The sequence below is a fragment of the Gekko japonicus genome, unplaced genomic scaffold, assembly GCF_001447785.1.
Source record: "Gekko japonicus isolate JY-2015 unplaced genomic scaffold, Gekko_japonicus_V1.1 scaffold1339, whole genome shotgun sequence".
NCBI classification, from domain to species: Eukaryota; Metazoa; Chordata; class Lepidosauria; order Squamata; family Gekkonidae; genus Gekko; species Gekko japonicus.
In genome coordinates, this window is record NW_015161992.1 from 661,506 (window position 1) to 685,137 (window position 23,632).

The 23,632-nt window shown below is 46.6% G+C and overlaps 1 protein-coding gene across 1 annotated transcript in view; it reads right to left on the reverse strand.

Moving 5' to 3' along the window:
* Nucleotides 1–23,632, reverse strand: part of TMC3 (transmembrane channel like 3) — a 103,023-nt gene that overhangs the window by 72,439 nt on the left and 6,952 nt on the right. The window contains exons 2-4 of the mRNA XM_015405392.1: nucleotides 18,501–18,704; nucleotides 16,739–16,891; nucleotides 15,944–16,096 (exon numbers count right to left, since the gene is read on the reverse strand). Of these exons, the coding sequence (XP_015260878.1) occupies nucleotides 15,944–16,096; nucleotides 16,739–16,891; nucleotides 18,501–18,704 (510 nt within the window). The remainder of the gene's footprint in view (nucleotides 1–15,943; nucleotides 16,097–16,738; nucleotides 16,892–18,500; nucleotides 18,705–23,632) is intronic.

A 23,632-nucleotide genomic window follows, 5' to 3' on the forward strand; every position in this document is an offset into this window, starting at 1 on the left:
TTCAAAGTGCTGGTTCTTACCTTTAAAGCCCTACATGGTCTGGGTCCAGCTTACCTAAGGGACCATCTTCCCTCATATGTTCCCCCGCAAGTACTTCAGTCTGGGACGCAACATCTCCTGGCAACACCAGGTCCCAGAGAGGCCAGGCTGGCTGCGACCAGGGCCAGGGCTTTCTCGGTGGCGGCTCCTACCTGGTGGAATGAGCTCCCGGTGGAGATCTGGGCCCTGCAGGACCTTATACAGTTCCGCAGGGCCTGTAAGACTGAGCTCTTCCACCAGGCGTATGAGTAGGAGCCGCCACTACCATCACTATCTTCCATCTTAACCTGGCCCTGGAAGAGGGAACATTAGTGGTTCCCGGAGCATATGATGCTAAGGAATAGAGCAGTGGAAATAGAGCAGTGAAATATGCCAGCTTGCGAAATAACATCTAGAGCACTTTATTTAGTAATTGGTTAATGTGATTTTATTTGTACTGTAGTTATCTTAAATGATTTTAAATATGTTTTATATTGGCGCAGGCCTCTTTGTGAGCCGCCCTGAGCCCGCGCAGCGGGGAGGGCGGGGTATAAATTGAATAAAATAAATAAATAAATAAATAAAACACTCTTATTTCAGCTATTAACAACAATAAGACACACATATTCTGGAATGTGGTTAATAACGGCCTCTCCAGAGTATCTGATTTACCATCATGCATCCCACTGGAGATCTGGGAACAGCATTGGTAAGTCCTTTGAAATGAACTCTGAGAGAATTCTCTTAGAACCTCCTGAAGCTGATCCATGTCCTCTGGTTTTATTAGAAATAGTGTTAATTTTAACTAAGCAAATGCACCGAGGTAGGGCACCAGACCCTAATTGTATACCAATAGATCTTTTGAAAGCTAACCCATAATGGTGTGGTAGGCTGTTGGTCCATATTTTTACTCCAATTAATAACTCAGGAATCATATCTCGGATGCATGCAATAATTGTCCTCATGTATAAAAAGGGGCCTGCAAATTACTGCCTAGTAAGTTTGTTGTTAGGAGCTGCAGTGGCTCAAGTGGTTAAGACGCTGAACTGCAGGCTGTGGAAGATCAGTAGTTCAGCAGTTTGGGACCCGGGTGCCACATGATGGAGTGAGCTCCCGTCTCTAGTTCCAGCTCCTGCCAACCAAGCAGTTTGAAAGCAAGAAATTTGCAAGTAGATAAATAGGTACCACTTCGGTGGGAAGGTAACAGCCTTGGTGTTTAGTCATGCCGGCCACATGACCACGGAAACATCTTCGGACAGCGCTGGCTCTTCGGCTTTGAAACGGAGATGAGCACCGCAACCCTAGAGTCGGATTCGACTGGCTTTCAAGCAAGGGAACCTTGTTAACAGTTGGAAAGGTATATGCAGCCTCCTTTTATTCTAAGCATTTTAACTGCGTTGTATCAGAATCAATCTTATGTCCTGAACAGGCTGGTTTCAGAAGAAGGGCCTCTGCTCTCAATCACTGCCTCATTTTGCATCTTTTAGCTGATAAATACTCTTCCCATCCAGGAAACTATGTAGCATTCGTGGATCTCTGAGCTGCATTTGATTCCATTCCACAGCATCGACTTTGGGCCAAGTGGGCTAAAACTACAATAGATAAAATACTTTGTCAGCAAGTTGCCAAATTTCTGTTATGTTCTCCATGTATGCGCTTGAGTGCTTTCACTTTCATATGTAAATCTGTTGATGCGCTTAATTGCTTGGCTACTGGAACGTCTATATCTCTCAAGGCCACAGGTGGTTGCTGCTAGATAGTTGCTGGAGTGATCTCACGAAGGAACATGGGAAAGAGATATGTTATGCTGCCTAGAAGCGTTTGCTCCCAGGCCCGATGGTGCACACGGGAACTCCCGCAATTGGGCCTCAGTTATTTGAATGTACTATAACCTGCCAAGCTTGTTGCTCTCCCCTCATTCCAAACAGTGATAGCTTCAAATAAAGTAAACCTATAGCTTCAAATAAAGTAAAATCTTTCTACAAGAGTGTACTTGATGCTGTGGGGAAGCATGACACTTAGGCTGATTTCTAAATTATATCAGAATCCTATAGCTCAAATTCCATGAGACCTGGTACTTTATCTATCTATATATCTAGTTCTCATCAGTCCCCTCTGTGTGCGGATACTTATTTTTGCAGAGTCAGGGCAGCAGATAGGGAGCACATTCCCCCCAAAAAGGTTTTTTTACAGTCTCAGGGGACTTTGTGGGTCTCCAGAAAAAATCCAAACAGTTTTTTAAAAAACAAACTCAGGGGGTTTGAATCCCCCCAATACCTTTTGAAATAGCCGCTGCAGGGATCTACTCCAGTATCAACAGTGAGAGGCTAATAGCAGAGAGACAGAGACAGAGAGGGGAGGAAGGATCTGGGGTTGGGGAGGATTTCTCCCGCAGTATGAATGGCTGAATAGCAGGGGGTTTGGAACCAGGTCTGGGACTAGGATTGCCGACTCCAGGTTGGGAAATTTCTGGAGATGCTGTGGTAAATTTTGAGGAGTGCAGAGTTTGGGTAGGGGAGAGGCCTCAGCTGAATATAATGCCACAGTGTCCACCCATTTTCTCCAGGGGGGACAGATCTTTCTCCCTCTGAGGCGGAGGACATCTGCATGGGTTATTCCCACCATGCTCATAGGGAGGCAGGAAGTAGTTTTTTCCCCTTCCTGTTGGCTGCCTTCAGAATAGCCCATCCCCAGTTCTGTTCCTGCCTTAATAGGAAGTAGCAGCATAGATCAGATTGCTCTAGCTAACCTTCAAAAAATCTTCAAACTCTTCAACACCTTTTTTCCTCTTGTTAGGCCTTGCCTTGCCCCCGTACCTTTTCTGTCTTTTCGCTTCTCTTGACATTTTCTTCTGTTCTCGGCTCTGATCTCGGAGCAAAGATTCCGGGGGTCCATGGACCTGAAGAGGCCCAGCGCGACCGCTATGATGATGAGGGAGCCTCCCGAGGTTTTTTCCTCGGGCGAAGAAGGAGAGGCGCATGCCGCGTCGACCGCAGCGTGGGAAACTTTCGGGCCCGATCAACTCTCACAGTTTGATTAAGTGCCTACAGTGGAGGCTGCTGGTGTCTCAGTGGTGGCGCGAGGCGCCTTGAAGCGCCGCTTGCAGCCTGACCTTGATGAGCTCGCCATTTTCACGACGCATCCTCGGACGGACGGCGGCCATCTTGAGGATCCGGCCTCGAGCCTCAGACCTCCTGCAGGGGCAAACCCGGGGGCCGTGGGGATCGAGAGAGGACGTTCCTTTGCCTCTTCATCATCAATGAATCCGGAGCAGGACGGCACTCCATCGGGTAAGCCCTCTAAAGACGTAGTTTTGGTAGATCCCTCCGAGTTAATGGAATTCATTAGGTGATCTATCCAACTGGAAGTGGCCAAAACAAACAGGCCTGAGTTGTCACCCCAGCAGGAGACTCACCTGCAGAGCTCTCCACTGTCCTTCCCCTCCGGATGGCCAACTAAAGCAGCAAAAAAAGCCCCTCCTCCCATTGTCCTCCATTGAGGAAAGGGAAGAGGGTGAATTTTTATCAGAGGACAAGGCAGAGGAGTTAAAATTGCCAGAACAGTCCAGTAGAGTCTTCAAATCTGAGGACTACCAATACCTCTTAACCAAAGCAGTTAAGGCTCTAGAATTGCACGATGTCCCTGCCTCTGAATATCAGAAAGCAGCCAGGGCTAAGATTAAATCCAAATCAGGTGGCAATAAGGAATTTTTTTCCCCTGAGGAATGTGCTGAAAAGATATTTCTCTTTCCTGAGTATTTTGAGCGTCAATTAAGATCGGCCTGGGACAAACCTGTAGTCAACAAACAGTTTCCTGCATTTACTAAGAAACTTTATGCCATGCCTAATTATGCTGATGAGTTGTTGCAGGTCTCACCAGTAGATGCTCCAGTGGCGGCACTACAGACAGCAGGCCTAGTCTCCGAGGACGGATTGGGCAACCTCAGGGAAGCGACAGACAAGAAACTTGAAGCTACCCGATGAAGAATCCATGAATCTATCACCATGATGGTCAGGGCGTCGTCGACAGCCTCCATTGCCACCAGAGCATCCATTGTATGGCTGCATAAGTTGGTTCAACTCATACCCGAAAACAACCGGGCTTTACTAGAAGGTATATCCCACACGCTCAAGTCTGATTCTTTTACGGCTGATGCCACATTGGACATTATTTCCTTTGCTTCCAGGGGCCTTGCATCCACAGCTGTAGCCAGGAGAATGCTTTGGCTACGGGCATGGCAAGCGGACACTCTTTCCAAATCCATTGTTACCGCCTACCCCTTTCAGGGGGATCGTTTGTTTCGTGAAGCACTCGACAGTATTCTAGTTGAAACCAGAGATAAGAAGAAGGCCATGCCTCGGTCGCTGAGAAGCTTGGCCAGACATAATCCTCAGTCCTTTCGCTCCCATCATACCCTGCCACGATTTCGGCAGGACATCAAAAAGCCCACTTGGGATTCTTCCAAACAGTCCAGCAGGAGTGGCTTCTTCAATCCTCGCTTCCAGAGATCTCATTTCAACAGAAATGACAGAGGCGCAAGAGAGACCAAACCTAAGCAGAATTGACTATACCAACCTGCCGGTAGGGGCACGACTGCTACATTTTGCCAGGACTTGGGCAGAGTCTCAGGCGGACGCCTGGGCAGTGGAAGCCGTGTCTCAAGATTACACGATAGAATGGGCTTCCGGTCTGGCTCCCGCGAATGGCGGACGCATCCTCGGGTCGCTCCCGAGGGCGCCTCGCCCGCCCGCGGTGGAGGAGGGAATCCGCGCGAGCGGAGACCCGAACGAGCCCCTCAGGAAGAGAGGAGCTCGGATCCGGGGCGTTTTAGGGTGCAACAGGGGGGAGTCGCTCTTTTGGCCGAGAGGTCGGAGACCGAGGCTCCCGCCATGCCCTGCCCCAATGGACCTTGCTGCGTGAGCGACCCCGAACGGGGTTTAGCAGAGCCACCAGACGTCACCGAGTGATAAAGCGAACATCCGCAAAAATGGAAAAAGAAAAGATCGGCTTAACTGTGAGTTGTCAAAATGCAGAGAAAAAGAACTAAAAACGTTTCCTCCCCGTCCCAGCGAAAAAGGCGTTAACCCTCCATTTGTATAAGCGAAAAAGAAAAGGAGGGGGGGAATGGATTGAGCGGACAGTGATGTTTTCCTTTGATGTATTTGAAACAAAGCGAGAAAAAGTTTTGTCTCTCTGGAGCACATTTTAAGAACTTTCTAAAAGTAAACAAAAAAGAAAAGATGTCAGAGCTGGGCAAAAGCGAGCGGAGAAGAAGGGAGGGACTTCCATCTGGGCGTTTGCTTGTGTGCGAGAGCCGGCTGTTGAATGTTTGGACTGTTTATGGCTGTGAATCCGACGGGAGTTTTGTAAAACGGAAAAGTTTGAACTGTGACAGCGAAGAGTGCCTGGCAAGCGCTTATATGTCAACAGTTGCGAGGAGGACCCAGTAGAGAGTTTGGGAGCGGATATTAAAGTGAAAATGAAATTATTACCATTCTCAAAGCTGGGGACCTCCAGTAATGGCATGAAAGGAAGAGGATTTATAGTGCATGAACTGAGAGTGTTAACAGCAACCCGAAGGAGGATCTAACAAGCCGGAAGGAGAAGACAACGGAGGAAGCTCCTCCACATCAGCGATAGTAAAAGTACCCAGCACGCAAAGAAGCGGTTCTGAATGTGCCCAGAAGAGATTTTTTTTATTAACAGAAATTCAAAGGAACATTACTAACATATTAACAGAGAATTACACGTGACAGGACTAAGAAAAGAAGTTTGACAACACACAGAAGAAGCTCAAGAAGTTTAATTGGACATTACTAACAGTTTAATTTACCAGTTTATATATCACTCAGCTTTCTCTTTCTCCCACTGTCTACCCTTCCCATTTTTTCTTTTAAGCGAAATACCTCCCCTTTTTAGGGGAGTCAATAAAATATTTTAAAAAAAAGATTACACGATAGAATTTCTTCGTCAGCCTCCAGAACGCTTTCTTCAGTCACCGGCAAGCAAATCTGCAGACAAAAGATCTATCGTCAACAAGGCCTTACAACACCTTATCAGCATCAGGGCCATAGAATCAGTCCCCCCCAGCGAGGAAGGCCGAGGAGTCTACTCGATCCAAAAAGAACGGAGACTGGACGGCGATTCTGGATCTCACATTTTTAAACAAATTCATCCATCTGCGACACTTTCGCATGGAAACTCTCAGAGCAGTAGCAGAGTCTCTATCTCCCAACGAGTTCCTGACTTCCATAGACTTGACAGAAGCGTATCTACATGTGCCCATCCATCCTGCCCACAAGAGATACCTCCGCATTTCCAGTACCGGGCCCTCCCCTTCAGCCTATCCACAGCACCCAGGCTCTTCACCAAGCTGATTGTCAACCCGGTGAGCCATCTCAGAGGCCAGGGGATTCATGTGCATCCATACCTAGACATGATCTTCCAGGGACCAGTATGGCATCTGGATCCAGCCTGGCTGTCTCTGACCGCGTGGAGATTGAGTGGCAAAGTCATCTTGTTGCATATTCCACAAGGACAAGGTGCTGGTGCTGCCGGATCCCACGTTCCAACCTAAAATGGACTCCAGATTCCATCGTTCGCAGGAGATATGTCTGCCAACCTATGTCCTTATCCCAAACACCCTAAAGAAAGTCTCTGGCATACACTGGACATTAAACGGGCTCTTAAAATCTATATCTCTAGAACAGAGCCTTGGAGAAAATCGGACTTCTTGTTTCTCCACCTCGCAAAGGGGAAAAGATGGAAAAATCCACCATTAGTTCGGTCCTGAAAGCTTGTATTGTGGAGGCTTACTGAGCTGCCGGACACGATCCTCCAAGTGGCATCACAGCGCATTCCCTGAGGAGTGTGGCAACTAATGCGGCGTTGTTTAATAGAGCATCCGTAGAAGAGGTCTGCAAGGCGGCAACGTGGTCCTCCATTTCTACCTTCACAAGACACTACAAGATTCACACCCTGGCTTCCGCAGAAGCGGCTTTCGGGAGAAGAGTTCTTCAGCACGCAATAACATTGGATGAAGATGACAATCCACCCGACTGAGGGACACTGCTCGGGGAGATCCTATGCAGATGTCCTCTGCCTCAGAGGGAGAACGACCATTGGACACTTACCGTGAGGGTTCCTTCTCCTCTGAGGACAGGAGGACATCTGGGCCCTCCCGCTGTCATCTTTCTCTGTTTCACTTCTGTGCTGATTTCTTCTCTCACTTGTTTCCCTCACTTGGGTTCTGTTTTTTCCTACAATGTAGGGTCGTTTGTATGTTAAGGTTAACATTCACAGTTATGTTTTATAGGGCAAGGCTAGTGATTTAAGGCTGCACACACTGCTTTCGGAGTCCCAGAACTGGGGATGGGCTATTCCGAAGGCGCCAACAGGAGGGGAAAAAATTACTTCCTGCCTCCCTATGAGCACGGTGGGAATAACCAATGCAGATGTCCTCCTGTCCTCAGAGGAGAAGGACCCCTCACGGTAAGTGTCCAATGGTCGTTCTTGTCTGGAGCTCAGTTGTAATTCTGGGGGATCCCCATGTCCCACCTGGAGGCTGGCAAATTTAGGCCCAGCAGCATCCTCTGTGTGCCTTGATACCACCAGACTTGCATGACTCAACTAGGCCTGGCTGCTTGCTACTGTTCAACAGCAGCCACCCTATGAAAGTCAGTGTAGCATAATGGTCAGAGCTTCACAGTAGGGTTTGCGAGACCCAGGTTTAGATTCCCATCTTGCTGTGGAAGCTCACTGGTTGATTTTGGACCAGTCACATACTTTCAGCTTAACCTACCTCATAGGGTTGTTGTGTGGATAAAAAGGAGATAAAAACTGCTTTAATCCCCACTATGGAGAAAGACCATAGTTTCCCTCAGTAGAAGCTGCAGGGGGAAAGGAGATGGAAAGCTGAAGACAGAGGGACAGGTAAGGAGTGGGTGGGAAGGAGTTAGGGATGCCAACTCCAGGTAGGAAAATTCCTGGAGATTTGAGGAGTGGAGCCTGGGGATGATGGGGATTGAGGTGGGGAGGGACTTCAGACAGATATAATGCCATAGACTCCACCCTCCAAAGCAGTCATTTCCTCCAGAGGAACTAATGGTGCCAACCTCCAGGTGAGGGCTGGAGAACTCCAGATGACAGAGATCAGTTCCCCAGGAGAAAATGGCTGCTTTGAAGGGTGGAGTTTATGGTGTTATACACTGCTGAGCTCACTTCCAAGTTCAAACCTCATTCTCCCAAGGCTCTGCCCCCAAATCTCCAGGAATTTTCCAACATGGAGCTGCAACCCTAAGAGAAATTGATATCTGTATTTGAGCAATCCATTGTGATTCCTGGAGCGCGGCTGCTGCCACTGCTGCTGTGTGTGTGCGGGGGGGGAGGGGGGGGCCAGGAGAGTGACAGGGGCAGAAAGAATGATGAGGGGGCATAAAGGAAATGACAGGCATGGAGGGGAGAGTAAGAAAAGGGGTAGCAGGAAGGAGAAAGAATGTGAGAGAAGTAGGGGTAGAGGGGAAGAAGCAAAGGTGGGGGGAATGGGATAGTCACTCACACAAGTTTCCACTTTTCCCTTTTTAAAAGTGTTAAATAATGTTGGCTTTTAGCTCCTCTACATTTTAACCTTTTATCTTCAGAATTCGGGATGTCATGCACCAGTTCTAGCCAAGTACGATATCCCGGTTCTGCTTTAAGCAGATGATATTTTTTTATATCAAGAACAGAATTTCCTTACAATGATCCAAAACAGGGGCTATTACAAAGCATTGAGAGAGATCAAAAAGAGGCTAATCAAACTTGATATAATTAGCATTGAGTTCCAAGTTCACTGTGTATACTCCACCCTTGGAATCTCTCTCACCCCCCCACGTCTCTCTCCATATTTAAAATCTTACTTTTCCCAGAAATCACTGCACGTTTATGCTAGGTAGACTGCTTTGCCTACAGCTAAACTGAAGAAGCAATTCTCTGGATGCCTCAGTCATTGTGCTTCTGGGACAATTCTGTTATTCTGTGACCAATGGTCTTCACTGAGAGAACTTTAGAGTTCCCCTATTTTAAGCAACCACAAACTTGCTACTGAACTGCAGGTAGTTTCCTTTTTGTTGTCTGACGTTAGTCTTGCAGTTTTGCAATTCATGGCCATAATCTCACCTGTTATAATGTATTTGAGACACTTTCCTGCTTAACTACTAATGTGACGATCTCACAATTTTCCTAATGTCATAATGATCTCTTATCAATCATTTTGCAATTGTTATTGATATTCAAGATGTTATTTTATTGTATGGCTCAAGACCTCCAGTCGAAAAAGTTGATTAATAAAGGAAAGGAAATAATGCTCCCTTTAAAATGTGTGCCACCCCAAATGTAAAAAGCTTCTGATGCATTGTTCAGGGAAGCATGGCCTAGGTCTTGGGGATACATTACATTTTTAAAGACATTTGCCTCAAAGAAAATAGTTTTATCCAGTGCTGTCTGTTCGTCACACTAAAACAATGTGTTCTAAGGTTGCCTATATTTATAGAATCATAGAACCAGAGCTGGAAGGGGCCATACAGACCATTTAGTCCAACCCCTTGCTCAATGCAGGATCAGCCTAGAGCATCCCTGACAGGTATTTGTCCACCTGCTGCTTAAAGACAGCCAGTGAGGGGGAGCTCACCGCCTCCCTAGGCAGCTAATTCCACTGTTCTACAACTCTTACTGTAAAAAAGTTTTTCCCGCCATTAATTTAAACCCATGATTGCAACAAGTCCTGTCCTTTGCTGCCAACAGGAACAGCTCCCTGCCCTCCTCTGACAGCCCTTTATTTAAAATTAGATCTGGATTTTCTGCAAGCTGAATTCTACAGCCAATACCATATTTGTGGTTTTCTGTACTTCCATAGGATTGGAGCATAAATGTAGCCCTGATTTTTATCCACAGGCAGAAGAAGAGAAGCGACTGGATTTATATCCTGCCCTTCACTCAGTCTTAAAGCAGCTTACTGTCTCAGTATCAGGAAACAGATCGGCTCCAGCCTCTCCTCACTTTTGCCGTTAGCCACAGTCTGGAAGTAAATAGACTGACTAAGGGCTGCATGCAAAAGTCCTCAAACGTATTCTACAACCTCACCGGGTATGCATCCCTGACTCCAATCAGACTGCCTTTCAAGTCACTCTGACATGGTATGCATGTCACAAATATATTGTCTCACCAGGGACTTCCATGAAAGCATTTTAACTTGATTATTTTTCAGTCAGCCCAAATCACTGCAAAACCAGGCCTCTGAAATGCAGAAGGTATATTTAGAGTTTCTCTAATGTGATTGGCAGCCGACACAGGAAATGTTGTGATTAGTGCCTTGTGACCTCCTTGGCTGCGCTGTTCACAGTTTATGTCTTTAAAATATTTCTATCCTGCGTCTCTCTGAACTGCCTTGGTCCACGCAGTATCAATGTTTGAAGACCAGCGCATATACAGATGATTAAACCCCAGCAAAACAAAATAAATAATATTGATCTCTTTTGCTTTATGATAAAACACTGAGACAAGAGAAGGGGTCTTTTGGAGTATTAAAAGGCCACAGGAAATAAAACTATTTCACAGCTTGGGTGCTTTTCATGAATGACCTTGAAATTTCCTGAGTCATGACCGTTCCCTACATTCAATTTCTATCACTTGCCCTAAATCTTGCACACTGTCATGCTCTCCATGCCTGCATGCACTTTGTATTTTCCAGCCATGGAAGAATTTTCACATAAATTAAACAGGAAATGAAGCAAAGCGGTAATCAGAATCCAGCACTGCCAAGGCAGATAGATCACATCTGACAAAAGGAAGCAAGGGAAGAGCTGGACTTTAAGAAATGTCACCCAATTTGGAACAATGAGTACAAATGTCAGAGCACACAGTGGTATGTCAAGACAGAGATAAATGATATCATGAACCAATCAAAGGCATGCTCCCTCCCCCAAGTTATAAGGTCACAGCTATTTTCAACCAATTATAGTATCATTTCAATTATATAGTATAATTTCAACCAATTATAGTATCATATAAGGAAATAAGAATACCCCTGAAGGGTCCATCCATTCTAGCATCCAGTTTAGAATTGCCACCCCTAATTTTTATTCTGGCGAGAAAATCTGGGGTGGGGCCAAGCTATTCAGTCACTTTGGTGCATTACCTCACTTCTGGTGCAAAACCGATCTCATCACATGAGCTTCACCCAAAACTCTAGTTAAATCATAAAGTTCTGGGCAAATCTTAGAGTTTCAAACCAACACAATGACGTCATTTCTGGTTTCAAGCCATAAATGATGTTGCAAATTGGTAAAATGATGAATCCCCCCCCCCCATTTCCCCACCACCACTCTGCAGCAGGGAACATGAGCCTATGACAGGAGGTCCGTGTAACCCAGCTTCCTATAGGGGTCCACTCGATGCCCCTGGAAGGCCCCTGGAAGGCTGAAAAGGAATCTTTAGTTTGTGCACCCTCTCAGGGGAATTTGACATGTATTTTCCCCCTCAGTCATAATGTTATGTTTACTCATTTGCCCCAGTCCAGGAGCATGCAATTAAGGATGCCACCACAGTCCACAGTATGCAATTTTCCCACCAGGTTTTCAAGTCCCTATGAGTAGAAGTTCACTCAAAACATAATCCCAATTTGCCTGAGATTGGAAGGATCCATGGCATTCTGTTTAGTTCCTGCATTTCACTATGCAAGCAGGAGGCCTCTTTGACTTGCTTCTTGGTTTACCAGTCTGTCAAATAAACACAAAAATGCATTATCTTACTTATGAGAAACACATGCATCCCCTCACTGCTTAAATCAGCCCATTCTAGAGAATAATCAGAACGCTCCACCATGCAGGGAGAGAAATTCTTTCTCCGCTGTCCATGCCTAGTGTGGCATATAATGCATGAAAACTGTTATGTCTTTCAAAAGCAAAATAATAAATATATAAATGCATAAATATAAATGCTGGCCTAGAGGAGTGACTAAGAGAAATGAGGGTTAAACTAGAGGAGACACTGGTTGTATGCAATTCCAGTTGGGATCTGGGCAGCTTGAGGACATGGAGGGTTTGTTTAATCCTTCGAGCCCCAAATGGTGCCACTTAACCAAACTGCCCTTCCTATGTTAGTATTGGGAGGGGGGGATGGGAAAAACAGGTGTGATTACTGTTATGGAAGAAAGTCACTTGACTGCGATAAATCTGATAAGCAGAAAAAACAAGCATTCATAAGCATTTCCAATATTATCAAACAATTGAAGGCTGAGAGAGATTGTTACTAGCGTTGCTGCTCCGATGCCATCTTGGCCTCCTATCCATCCAAAGAGTAATTAACATGTCTTGGGTTTTACTAGATTTACTAGATGTTACAGAGCAAACCACTGGCCACTTCAAGTCTCAGTGTTTCTGATTCACATAGTCAACTCTGCTGCAAATATACCAGCTGAACACATGGCAAGTGGAATACAAGGAGAGACCATGGCTCAGAGGCAGAACATCTGCTTAGCGTGCAGAAGGTCCTAGGTTTAGTCCCCAACATCTCTAGTGAAAAGGGCTGGGTAATAGGTGATGTGAAAGATCTCCATGTTGTTGGAAAAGACAATGTATGATGCACAAAGAAGAGAAGAAGATCCTGAAGAAGACAATTAGATTGGATAGTGAGGCCAGAGCATTTTCTCTCTTGGTAAGTGTCATTCCTTGTCTGTCTACAGATTGCTACTCATACGGTAATTTCCCCCTTCTTCTTGGAAGTGTCATCAGCTAGAGATGTATTTAGGAACCTATCTCGTCTCTCCTCTTTTCTATCAAGTATGTTAGTACCTAAATAAACCTTTATCTACTCTTTAACCAGGCTGCGCACCTTTTGCTGTGTTAATTACTCTGCCAAAACACCTGAAACCCTAGGAGAGCTGCTGCCAGTCTGAGTAGACCGTACTGACCTTGATGGACTGATGGTCTGATCCAGTACAAGGCAGCTTTACTTGTTCATGTGTGTTTCAAACCACACTGCCTCCTCCATCTGCACTATGAGGACAATAATATGACCTACTGCCCCCTCCAATAATATGACACACTGCCCCCTCCATCTGCACTATGAGGACAATAATATGACCTACTTCACAGGGTTGTTGTAGGCATCACAGGCAATTAATCCATAGCACTCTAAATGTTTGACTGTATGATGCAAATACTATCACACATCACTTTTCTCCTTCACTGTTGAGAACTTGCCATCTTCTTTACTTTAAAACTATAGGAAAGCATTCTCCAGATTCCCTATGCAAGGGCAGCCCAGCCCCTGAGGGCAAGCTAAATAATGGCCCCACTCACCAAAACTGCCTTGGTTGTGCCTTGGAGGTGCACAGAAGAGGTTCCCCGGCATTTCTGGGGAGACTTCAGGTATTAGGTCTATATTTGAGTATTTAATGTGCAAAGGATTCTACAAAATGTGCAAAGGATTTCTACAAAAAACGCCTTTGGTGTTTTTTATTTCCTTGAAATGTCAAGTGCACAGGGGCCCAGTTGGGATTGGGACTATGGAACAAGGGGAGGGATGGTTTAAGCCTCCTCCTACAAGCAGAGCCAATAGAGGCTCCATGGAGTGATTCGCAGATGAGAAAACGGCAGTGGGACAGGGTGCATCCAGAAGGACCCAGAAGGACTACATGACACAAAGTCTGTTGTTCCCCAACAAACACAAGGAGTTCATAATGTGTAGACCCAATGATTTCAGTGGGTGTAGACTGGAGTAACTCTGCACAGGATTGCCTTTAGATACCACACAAATGCTACCAGTATTGAGATTCCTGCTCCCCAATCCTAACCCTTCAACTGCAGAGCAGCTCTGATAAAGCTGGAAACTAATCTGATTTGCAACATAATCAGATTTGGGATCTGCAACATGATCTAATGTGAAATCACCATATCAACAAGATTAACAGCATTCCCCCCTCAGGAAAGACAGCAGATGCCTTGGAGCGTTCACAGCAGCTGGTCTCTCAGAGACTGTTAGCCGGACTGCCTTCTCTCACTGCTGTTCTGCAGCTGAAATACCGAAATGGACGTGATTTTATTACATATAAATAGATTTATAACCTTGCCCATCCGTACCTCCCTGGGGGGCAGAAGTGCTGCCACAGGAAGCGGCTGCACCATCTACTTGTCCCGCCTGTCCCCATGGTTTCAAACATCTTTATTGTGGTGAGTGACCCAAAATATGCAGAAGCAGAGAACATGTTGCCAAAGATACACAAAACTGGACCCTTGTCTACTCCTGTGGCACCTGAAGACTCATCGGGATATCCTGCTGCAGCAGGGGAAAGAGAAACCCGGGGTACCCAACAGCCAGGACTCCGGCCAACTTTGCTGATACATCAGAGATCTCTGAGCAGGAACTCCCATGGGTATTTCTAAGATTAGAAGCGGCAGAGGAGAGGAGGTTAGGAGACATAGCTCTAGGGGAGGGGTTTTTTAACCCTCATCTAGGGTTGCCAACTCCCAGGTGGGGTCTGGAGATCTCTTGGAATTATAGCTGATTTCCAGACTACACAGATCTGCTCCTCTGGAGAAAATGGCTGCTTTGGAGGCTGGAATCCATTACTTTATACCCCTTCAAAGGTCCCTCCCCAAGCTCCACCCCCAAATCTTTATGACTTGCCCAACCATGTGCTGGCAACCCTAATTTCCCCCATTTAAAATTGTTTCAAAGCTGCTGTTTGCCCAATGGGGGGCAGGGACATAACAGGTTCCTTCAGTGACCTGACACACTGATCTGATTCAGCCCCCTTCCAGCTGCTTTTAATTCTTTTAAAATATAGACTTCCCTGACAATGGATCTTGAAATATACTGGGTTCGAGACACGTATAGTGATCAGCTCATAGTTTATTAGTGATTCCAGCTTAACTCTAAGACAATTCTAGCAGGACCGGAGCCCTGCTTATATGCATGCAAAACACACACCCCACACCCACTCCCTGTGATAGGCTATTTACAAAACATTACTACTTGAATGGTTTATTCTAGAATCCTGGTCAGCTATTGTTCTTGTGCTTCAAGCTCAGCCAATCTCTAGGGTGATTCAATCAGAGTGATTCAATCAGCCAGTCTCTAGGGTGATTCAGTCAGGGATGATTCAATCCCAATACATAACACCCCTCCCCCCCAAGTTCCAAGGCACCTAACAGAATGTGTCACTCCCTGGTTGAGCATCGTGGTTCTGGCGGGGGGGGGGTGCGATTGTATGCAAGGATGTTGTTGAAGGATTGGTAACAGGTGGTAGTGGGCTTGGTGAGTCCCCGGGGTCATCCATGGTTGCCTGATCCGGGGCTTCTCCTGCTGGTCCGGCTGGCCGTTTGTTGTCCGCTGGGAGGTCCCTTGCAGGCTCAGGTTCCTGTGGCTGGGGCAGCTGCATCTTGCCATCTTCTGAGACTGCTGGTGGGAGATGTGGTTCAACTTGGGGTAGATGGCTGCGGAGTTGGTCGATGTGCCTCCGCAACACCTGGCTGTCCTCCGTAGAAACCTTGTATAACAGGGGCCCTGTAACTCGGGTCACCCAGGCAGGGATCCAGGCTGGGCCACTGGAGATGTTCCGGGCGTAGATGGGGTCATCCGGGAAGAATCCATGGGGTGCTGCTTGGGTTTGGGGGCCAGGCAGTGTTCTGGAGCATGGTCTGGGTGCATCTGGTTTAAATGGATGGTTAGCCACCTGCCCATGAGGAGTTCTGCGGGGCTGCGGCCGGTGGAGGTGCTCAGGGTCATATGATGGCTGAAAAGGAAAGCCATGAGCCGGTGATCCCAATCTCCATGGATAATCCACCGGAGGGACTCCTTTGTGGTCTTCACCATCCTTTTGGCTTGGCTGTTGGTGGCTGGGTGGAAGGGAGCAGATCGGATGTGCCCATGAACTCTTGAAACTCACCTGAGGTGAAGTCCATTCCATTGTCCATCACGACGGTGTCGGGTAGGCCATGGGTGCAGAAGAGCCATCCAAGGGCTTTGGAAGAGGTGGAGGAGACCGGCACTACTTCCAGCCATTTAGTGTAGGAATCCACCAGAATGAAGAAAATCTGTCCTTGGAAGGGCCCCACAAAGTCCAGATGTAACCGGGACCATGGTTTGTGGGTGGATTCCCAACTGTTGTACCAGTGTCCTGGGAGGCTCCGGTCGGGTTTCTTGGCATGCCTCAATTTCACTGTCCATGCCAGGCCACCATACGTAGCTTTGGGTCAGTACCATTATCTGCATGATCCCCAGGTGTGTTTCGTGCAGAGCTGCTAGTACTTGCTGGTGCAACAGTGCTGGCACCACCACCCAGCTCCCCCACAGAAGGCAACCCTTGTGTGCTGAAAGTTCATCTCAGCAGGAGGAGAATGCTGCGAATTCCAGGCCCACCAGCCAGAATGCAGGAGAGGACACAGACCCTGGCGGTGTGGCGGGACACATCGGATACCTGAAGAGGATGGTCGGGGAGGTCCTCGAGGAGCAGGATTTAATGTGCCGGAGCAGGGTCTGGGTCGCAGGTGGCTGAGGGCATCGGCATGACCTTTCCAGGGCAGTGGATGAAAGAGTACAGCCAGGAAAATAGGAAAAGAGCCAGCCAGGAAAATTGACCAGCGCAGCACTCTGAGAGATAGCATCTGTGGTGTCTGGTGATCAAGGGCCAGCATGCCCAGCAGGGGCTTGTGATCAGTTACGATGGTGAAGGGCCACCCACTGAGGTAATCGTGGAACTTTTTGACTCCCGCCACGATTGCCAGTGCCTCCCTGTCTATTTGTGCATAATTGTGCTTGGCCGAGGACAAGGTGTGGGAGTAGTAGGCCACGGGAACCTCCCTGCCATCGGGTAGCTGGTGTCCAAGGATGGCTCCTACCCCGTATGGAGAAGTGTCGCAGGCAAGGACGACAGGCAGCAATTAATTGAAGTGTACAAGGATGGTGTTCGAGGTGAGCAGCTGCTTGACAGCCCAGAATACAGTGGCTTGCTTCTGGCCTCAGACCCAGGGGGCTTTCTTGTCAAGGAGTCTATGCAGTGGCTCCGTGACCACAGCTTTGTGGGGCAGGAATGAATGATAAAAGTTCAACAGCCCCAAGAAGGCCTAGAGTTGTGGCTTGGATGTGGGAGCTGGGGTGTTGACAATGGCGTGGATCTTGTCGGGGGCCCTGAGTGTCAACGGAGAACCTCAGGAACCCTCAGGACACATTTCTTCCACTTTACTTTGAGACTGGCAGCTTGAAATCTCTGCAAGCCTATAAATGTGTTTTTATGAAAGATATGGACTGTGCAAAGGGACTGTACAACATGGAGACCTATGAATACCTGTTGAGACTGAACACCTGAAAGAGGGCACCTTCCTTTAGCATTGCTGCAACAGTGATGGTCCAGAGTCACCTGCCATCTCGCCTGCTGTGAGATGAAGCAGTTCCATACGCCTGCACCAAGCCTCAGATGCCTGCAGGTAGCTTTGAGACTCCAATAATAGTTGCTTAGCAACTAATTGCTCAACCATCAGCAAGCCAGCTAGGGCCATCAAGAGACAATAGCCCTAGCCTGATGATTCAATCACTCTTCATCCAGGTGCCAGTCCTCAGTCTAAGTTTCTACCTCTCAATATTGACCACTCCTTAGTCCCCCTCCCCTCTTCCAGCCAGCCAATAGTATGTTTTATGGGATGGACTAACAGAAGGTGTCACAGCCTAGCCTGCCCCCCCCACATTATAAAAGATGCTGACCGACCACGACCCCTATCAAAGCTTTAATCCTCTTATGGCCAGCTTGCTATCCACATACCCTACCTCTATCTTTAACCTCTAGTCTGTAGCTAGAGTCCACGTGGTTCTGATGGTTCAGAGCACGTGTTCCCCATTTTCTATTTCTAAACCCCTCCATTCTTCCATTGGAACAGCTCAATCAATGAGGACAGGTAAATATCACCCAACCAAAGAATGTCCTGCTAATGCAACTGTGTTAAGGATCTCTCTTTATTTCTGAGAATTAGTGTAAATGTGTGTGTGCTTGTGTATTGTTTGAATGTTGTTTCTATTCAGTCTTTTATGTGGATTTGTTATAAATGATTTATTTATTTTTTTATCATTATTCTTCTTATTATTTTTTAATTTAATTTAATTTTTTTCCTCCCCCCTACTATTGTCCTATTTTAAGTGTTTTATTTACTTCGTGTTTGTTTACTCCAGTCCCGACTGTTCGCTTATTTCCCCTTCCGTTGTTGTCTGTCACTCTGGTCTTGAATTTTGTGTGCGTCGCCCAGAGTGTTTCCCTTTAAATATTTTGTCTCTCGCCCCTCCTTTTGCCTTTTCATGTTGCTCCTCTTCTGCTGCCTTCTGCTGCCTTCCCCTAATGAGCACGCCGCCACTAGGTGTCTCCCTACGTCGCTCTGGTCTTGCCCTTTGATTACGTCGCCCAGAGCTTCCTCTTTCACTCGCGCTGGAACTCCTCCCTCTGGATGCGTCGTCCTTACGCGCCCGCTCCACGGCACTCCCTCCTCGCTCTCCTCGGCTCTCCTCGGCTCTCTCCGACTCCCTGTTCGGCTGCGCTCGGCTCCACTCCTCTCCTGGGCCCCCTCCCTCGTCTCGGCAGATCCCGCGCCGCAGCGAATCGTCACGACACCCTCTCCTTGTCACGCTTTTCAAATCAGCCCCAGGTGTGTTCAATTTCCACTGCTCTAGATAGAGAAAAAACAAAACAAATCGGCAGTAACTGCTCTTTATATTTCTTTATATATAGCTGCTTTTTAACCTGCTTTTTTAACCTGCTTTTTAACCTCTTCCTTTTCCTTAAGGGGAAGTATACCGCTCTTTCTTTTCCCCCGTGCTTACTCCACCCCCTACTTGTATGCTGGGAATGAGCTGGGCGTTTCCACCCCACTCCCCCTTTCTTCTTTTTATTTTGTTTCACAGAAAGCCTAACCCTAGCCCTAGCCCTAGCCCTAACCCTAACCCTCACCCTAACCCCAACACTAAACCTAACCCTAACTGTAAGTGTTAGGTTTAGAGTTAGGGTTAAGGTTGGGGTTAGGGTTAGGGTTAGGTTTAGTGTTGGGGTTAGGGTGAGGGTTAGGTTTAGGGTAGGGTTAGGGTTAGGGTTAGGGTTAGGGTTGGGGTTAGGGTTAGGGCTAGGGCTAGGGGTAGAGTTTTGGTTAGGGCTAGGGCTATGGCTAGGGTTAAGTTTAGGGCTAGAGCTAGGGTTAGGGCTAAAGTTAGGGTTAGGGTTACGGTTAGGGTTAGGGTTAGAGCTAGGGATAGGGTTAGGGTTAGGGCTACAGCTAGGGTTAGGGTTTAGGGTTTAGGTTTAGGGTTTAGGGTTGGGGATAGGGATAGGGATAGGGATAGGGTAGGGTTAGGGTTAGGGTTAGGGTTAGGGCTAGGGCTAGTTTTAGGGTTAGGGTTAGTCTTAGGGTTAGGGTTACAGTTAGGGCTAGGGCTACGGTTAGGTTTAGGGTTCGAGTTAGGGTTAGGGTTAGGGCTAGGGCTATGTTTAGGGTTAGGGTTAGGGTAAGGGTTAGTTTTTAGGTTTAGGGCTAAGGCTAGGGTTAGGGTTAGTCTTAGGGTTTAGTTTAGGGTTAGGTTTAGGGCTAGGGTTAGGTTTAGGGTTAGTCTTTGGGTTAGGGTTATGGTTAGGGCTAGGGCTAGTTTTAGGGTTTAGGGTTAGGGTTAGGGCTAGGGCTAGTAAACCAAACTTTAACCCTAACCCTAAACCTAACCCTATCTCTAACTGTAAGGGTTAGGTTTAGAGTTAGGGTTGGGGTTACGGTTAGGGTTAGGGCTACGGTTAGGTTTAGGGTTGGGGCTAGGGCTAGGGTTAGGGCTAGGGCTAGGGCTAGGGTTAGGGTTAGGGTTAGGGTTAGGGCTAGGGCTAGGGCTAGGGTTAGGGTTAGGGTTAGGGTTAGGGCTAGGGCTAGGGCTAGGGTTAGGGTTAGGGTTAGGGTTAGGGCTAGGGCTAGTTTTAGGGTTTAGGGTTAGGGTTTGGTTTAGGGTGAGGGTTAGGTTTAGGGTTAGGGCTAGGCCTAGGGTGAGGGTGAGGGTTAGGTTTAGGACTAGGGTTAGGGTAAGGGCTAAAGTTAGCGTTAGGGTTAGGACAAGGGCTAGAGCTAGGGTTAGGGTAGGTTTAGAGCTAAGGCTAGGGTTAGGGCTAGGGCTAGGGTTAGGGTTAGCGTTAGGGTTAGGTTTAGGGTTAGGTTTAGTGTGAGGGTTGGGGTTAGTTTTAGTGTTGGTGTTAGGGCTAGGGTTAAGGTTAGCGCTAGGGCTAGTCTTGGGCTTAGGGCTAGGGTTAGGCTTAGGGTTAGGGCTAGGGTTAGGGTTAGGGTTAGGGTTAGGGTTAGGTTTATGGTGAGGGTAAGGTTTAGGGTTAGGTTTAGGGTTAGGATTAGTGTTAGTGTTAGATTTACCTGATCTTGGTAAAGTATAGTACAATGCGAGCAGTGCTGACAAAGCAAGGCTGATGGCTAAAGGATATTCACAAAACCTGGCCAAGATCATGATGCTATATTTGTTCCAGTGGTAAAGTACAGCACCATATGAGCTCTGCTCATATGATCCTCATGGATTACTGCCTTGTCAGGGAGAGTGGGCTTCCGTGGTTCGATGAGGCTGTGGGCTATGCCGTGGAGGGTCACCCAAGACAGACAGGCCACAGCAGAGAACTCAGACCAAGCATGATCCCCTGGATCCACTCCAGTATTTTTGCCAAGATAACCCCATGGACAGTATCAAAAGGCTAAAAGATATGACGCCGGAAGATGAGCCCCTCAGGTCGGAAGGTGTCCAATATGCTACTGGGGAAGAGCCAGAGGGCAAGTACAAGTAACCCCAGAAAGAGTGAAGCGGCTGGGCCAAAGCCGAAAGGAAGCTCAGTTTTGGATGTGGCTGTGAAAAGAAAGTCCAATGCTGCAAAGAACAATACTGCATAGGAACCTGGAATGTAAGATCTACATCGATATCTTACGAATCAGTGAACTAAAGTGGACAGGAATGGGTGAATTTAACTCAGAAGACCATTATATCTACTACTGTGGCCAGGAATCTCGTAGAAAAAAATGGTGTGGCCTTTATCGTCAATGAAGAGAGTGCAAAAGTTGGTACTGGGATACAATCTCAAAAATGAGAGAATGATTTCGGTCCGATTCCAAGGGAAAACATTCAACATGTCAGTAATCCAAGTCTACGCCCCAACCACTGGTGCAGAAGACACTGAAGTGGACCGCTTCTATGAAGACCTACAACACCTCCGAGAACTAACACCAAAAAATGATGTCCTCATCATCATAGGGGACTGCGATGCTAAAGTAGGAAATCAAAAGGTAACCGGAATAACAGACAAGTTTAGCTTTGGAAAGCAAAATGAAGCAGGGCAAAGGTAAACAGAGTTTTGTCAAGAGAACACACTGGTCACACTGGTCACCCTTTTCCAACACCTAAGAGGCAACTCTACCCATGGACATCACCAGATGAGCAACACTGAAATCAGATTGACTGTATAATTTGCAGTGAAAGATGGAGAACCTCTATCCAGTCAGTAAAAACAAGACCTGGAGCTGACTGTGGCTCAGATCATGAGCTACTCACTGCAAAAATCAGACTTAAACTGAAGAAAATTGGGGAAACCACTAGGCCATTCAGGTTTGACCTAGATCGCATCCCTGATGAATATTACAGTAGAGGTGAAGAATAGATTCAAAGGTCTAGATTTGATAGAGTGCCTGAAGAACTATGGGCGGAGGTTCGTGACATTGTAAAGGAGGTGCTGAGTATTCCTTTCCTACTACCTTCAACTTTCCCTAGTACTATTGTCTCTTCCAGTGAATCTTGTCATACTGTAATGGAGATAATAGATAGATAGATAGATAGATAGATGATAGATAGATAGATAGATAGATAGATAGATAGATAGATAGATAGATAGATACATAATTCCAATCCCAAAGAAGGGCAATGCCAAGGAATGTTCAAACTATCGCACAATTGCACTCATATCACACGCTAGCAAGGTCATGCTCAAGATCCTACAAGCTAGGCTTCAACAGTACATGGATAGAGAACTGCCAGAAGTACAAGCTGTGTTTCGAAGAGGTAGAAGAACTAGAGATCAAATTGCCAACATTCGCTGGATTATGGAGAAAGCAACAGAGTACCAGAAAAACATCTACTTCTGCTTCATTGACTATGCTAAAGCCTTTGATTGTGTGGATCACAACAAACTATGGCAGAGATGGGAGGACCAGAAAAACATCTACTTCTGCTTCATTGACTATGCTAAAGCCTTTTGACTGTGTGGATCACAACAAACTATAGCAGGTCCTTAAAGAGATGGAAGTACCAGACCACCTCACATGTCTCTTGAGAAACCTGTATAAGGGTCAAGAAGCGACAGTTAGAACTCGATATGGAACAAGTGATTGGTTTAGCATAGGAAAAGGAGTACGAAAAGGATGTATATTGTCACCTGGCTTATTTAATATATATGCAGAGTACATCATGCGAAATGCTGGTACTAGACAGACAGACAGACATGCCTGAGGAAACTCACTAAATAAAACACGATAAAACCATTAAACAAACAGCACAAAAACAATGTTAACAGACCAGTAAAAAACCAGCCATAAAAAACAGTATTGATATACTACCTTTCACATGTGGCTTAAGGTGGCTCCATATCTATGTACATTAAGTTCCATTAAGTTGCAAAGAATTTACAGTGACCCAGCAAAGGGCTTGCAAGGCAAGTATAAAACACAGATGGTTTGCCATTGACTTCCTCTGCAGAGCCCTCTGTGGTGGTCTCCCATCCAAATACCAGCCCTGCTTAGCTTCTGAGATCTGATCAGGCTGTACCATGCTGTACCTTCCCTCCCAAGGTGACTCCTTACCGTATGCATAATATGTCATGCATAATATGTCAACCAATTTAAAATCAAAATATCTTTCTTAAATAAACCTTTAATCTTAATGCCCGCACTAAATTGAACGATCCACAGATGGTTCTTTGAAACAGCAGTGCCACGCAGGCTCTCCTAAAAAAGAACAAAGCTGAATCCGATTTCTAAAGGAGAACAAATCTGAATAAACTTGTCAGTTTATTCCAGTGGAGTCACCACTGATAAAGCCCTAATGTGGGATATGGCTGATCTCCATTACAACAATGGCCAGTAAAAAAAACAACCCAATTACTCGTATTCCCAATTACTACATATGGGTGTAAAAGTTGGACCAAAAGGTTATAGTAGCATGGCTCAATGTGGCTAGATCCGCTGAATTCAAGAGTGGGCACAATTTGTGAGCTGGATGTAATTGGGTGGAAAGTATAGCTAGCAACAACAACTTGTTTTTCTAAAAGCCAGATCTCACAGACCAGTAAAAAAACAGGCAAGAAAAACAGTATTGATATACTACCTTTCACTTGTGGCTTAAGCTGGCTCCATATGTATGTACGTTAAGTGCCATTAAGTTGCAAACAATTTACAGTGACCCCAGCAAAGGGCTTGCAAGGCAAGTATAAAACACAGATGGTTTGCCATTGACTTCCTCTGCAGAGCCCTCTGTGGTGGTCTCCCATCCAAATACCAGCCCTGCTTAGCTTCTGAGATCTGATCAGGCT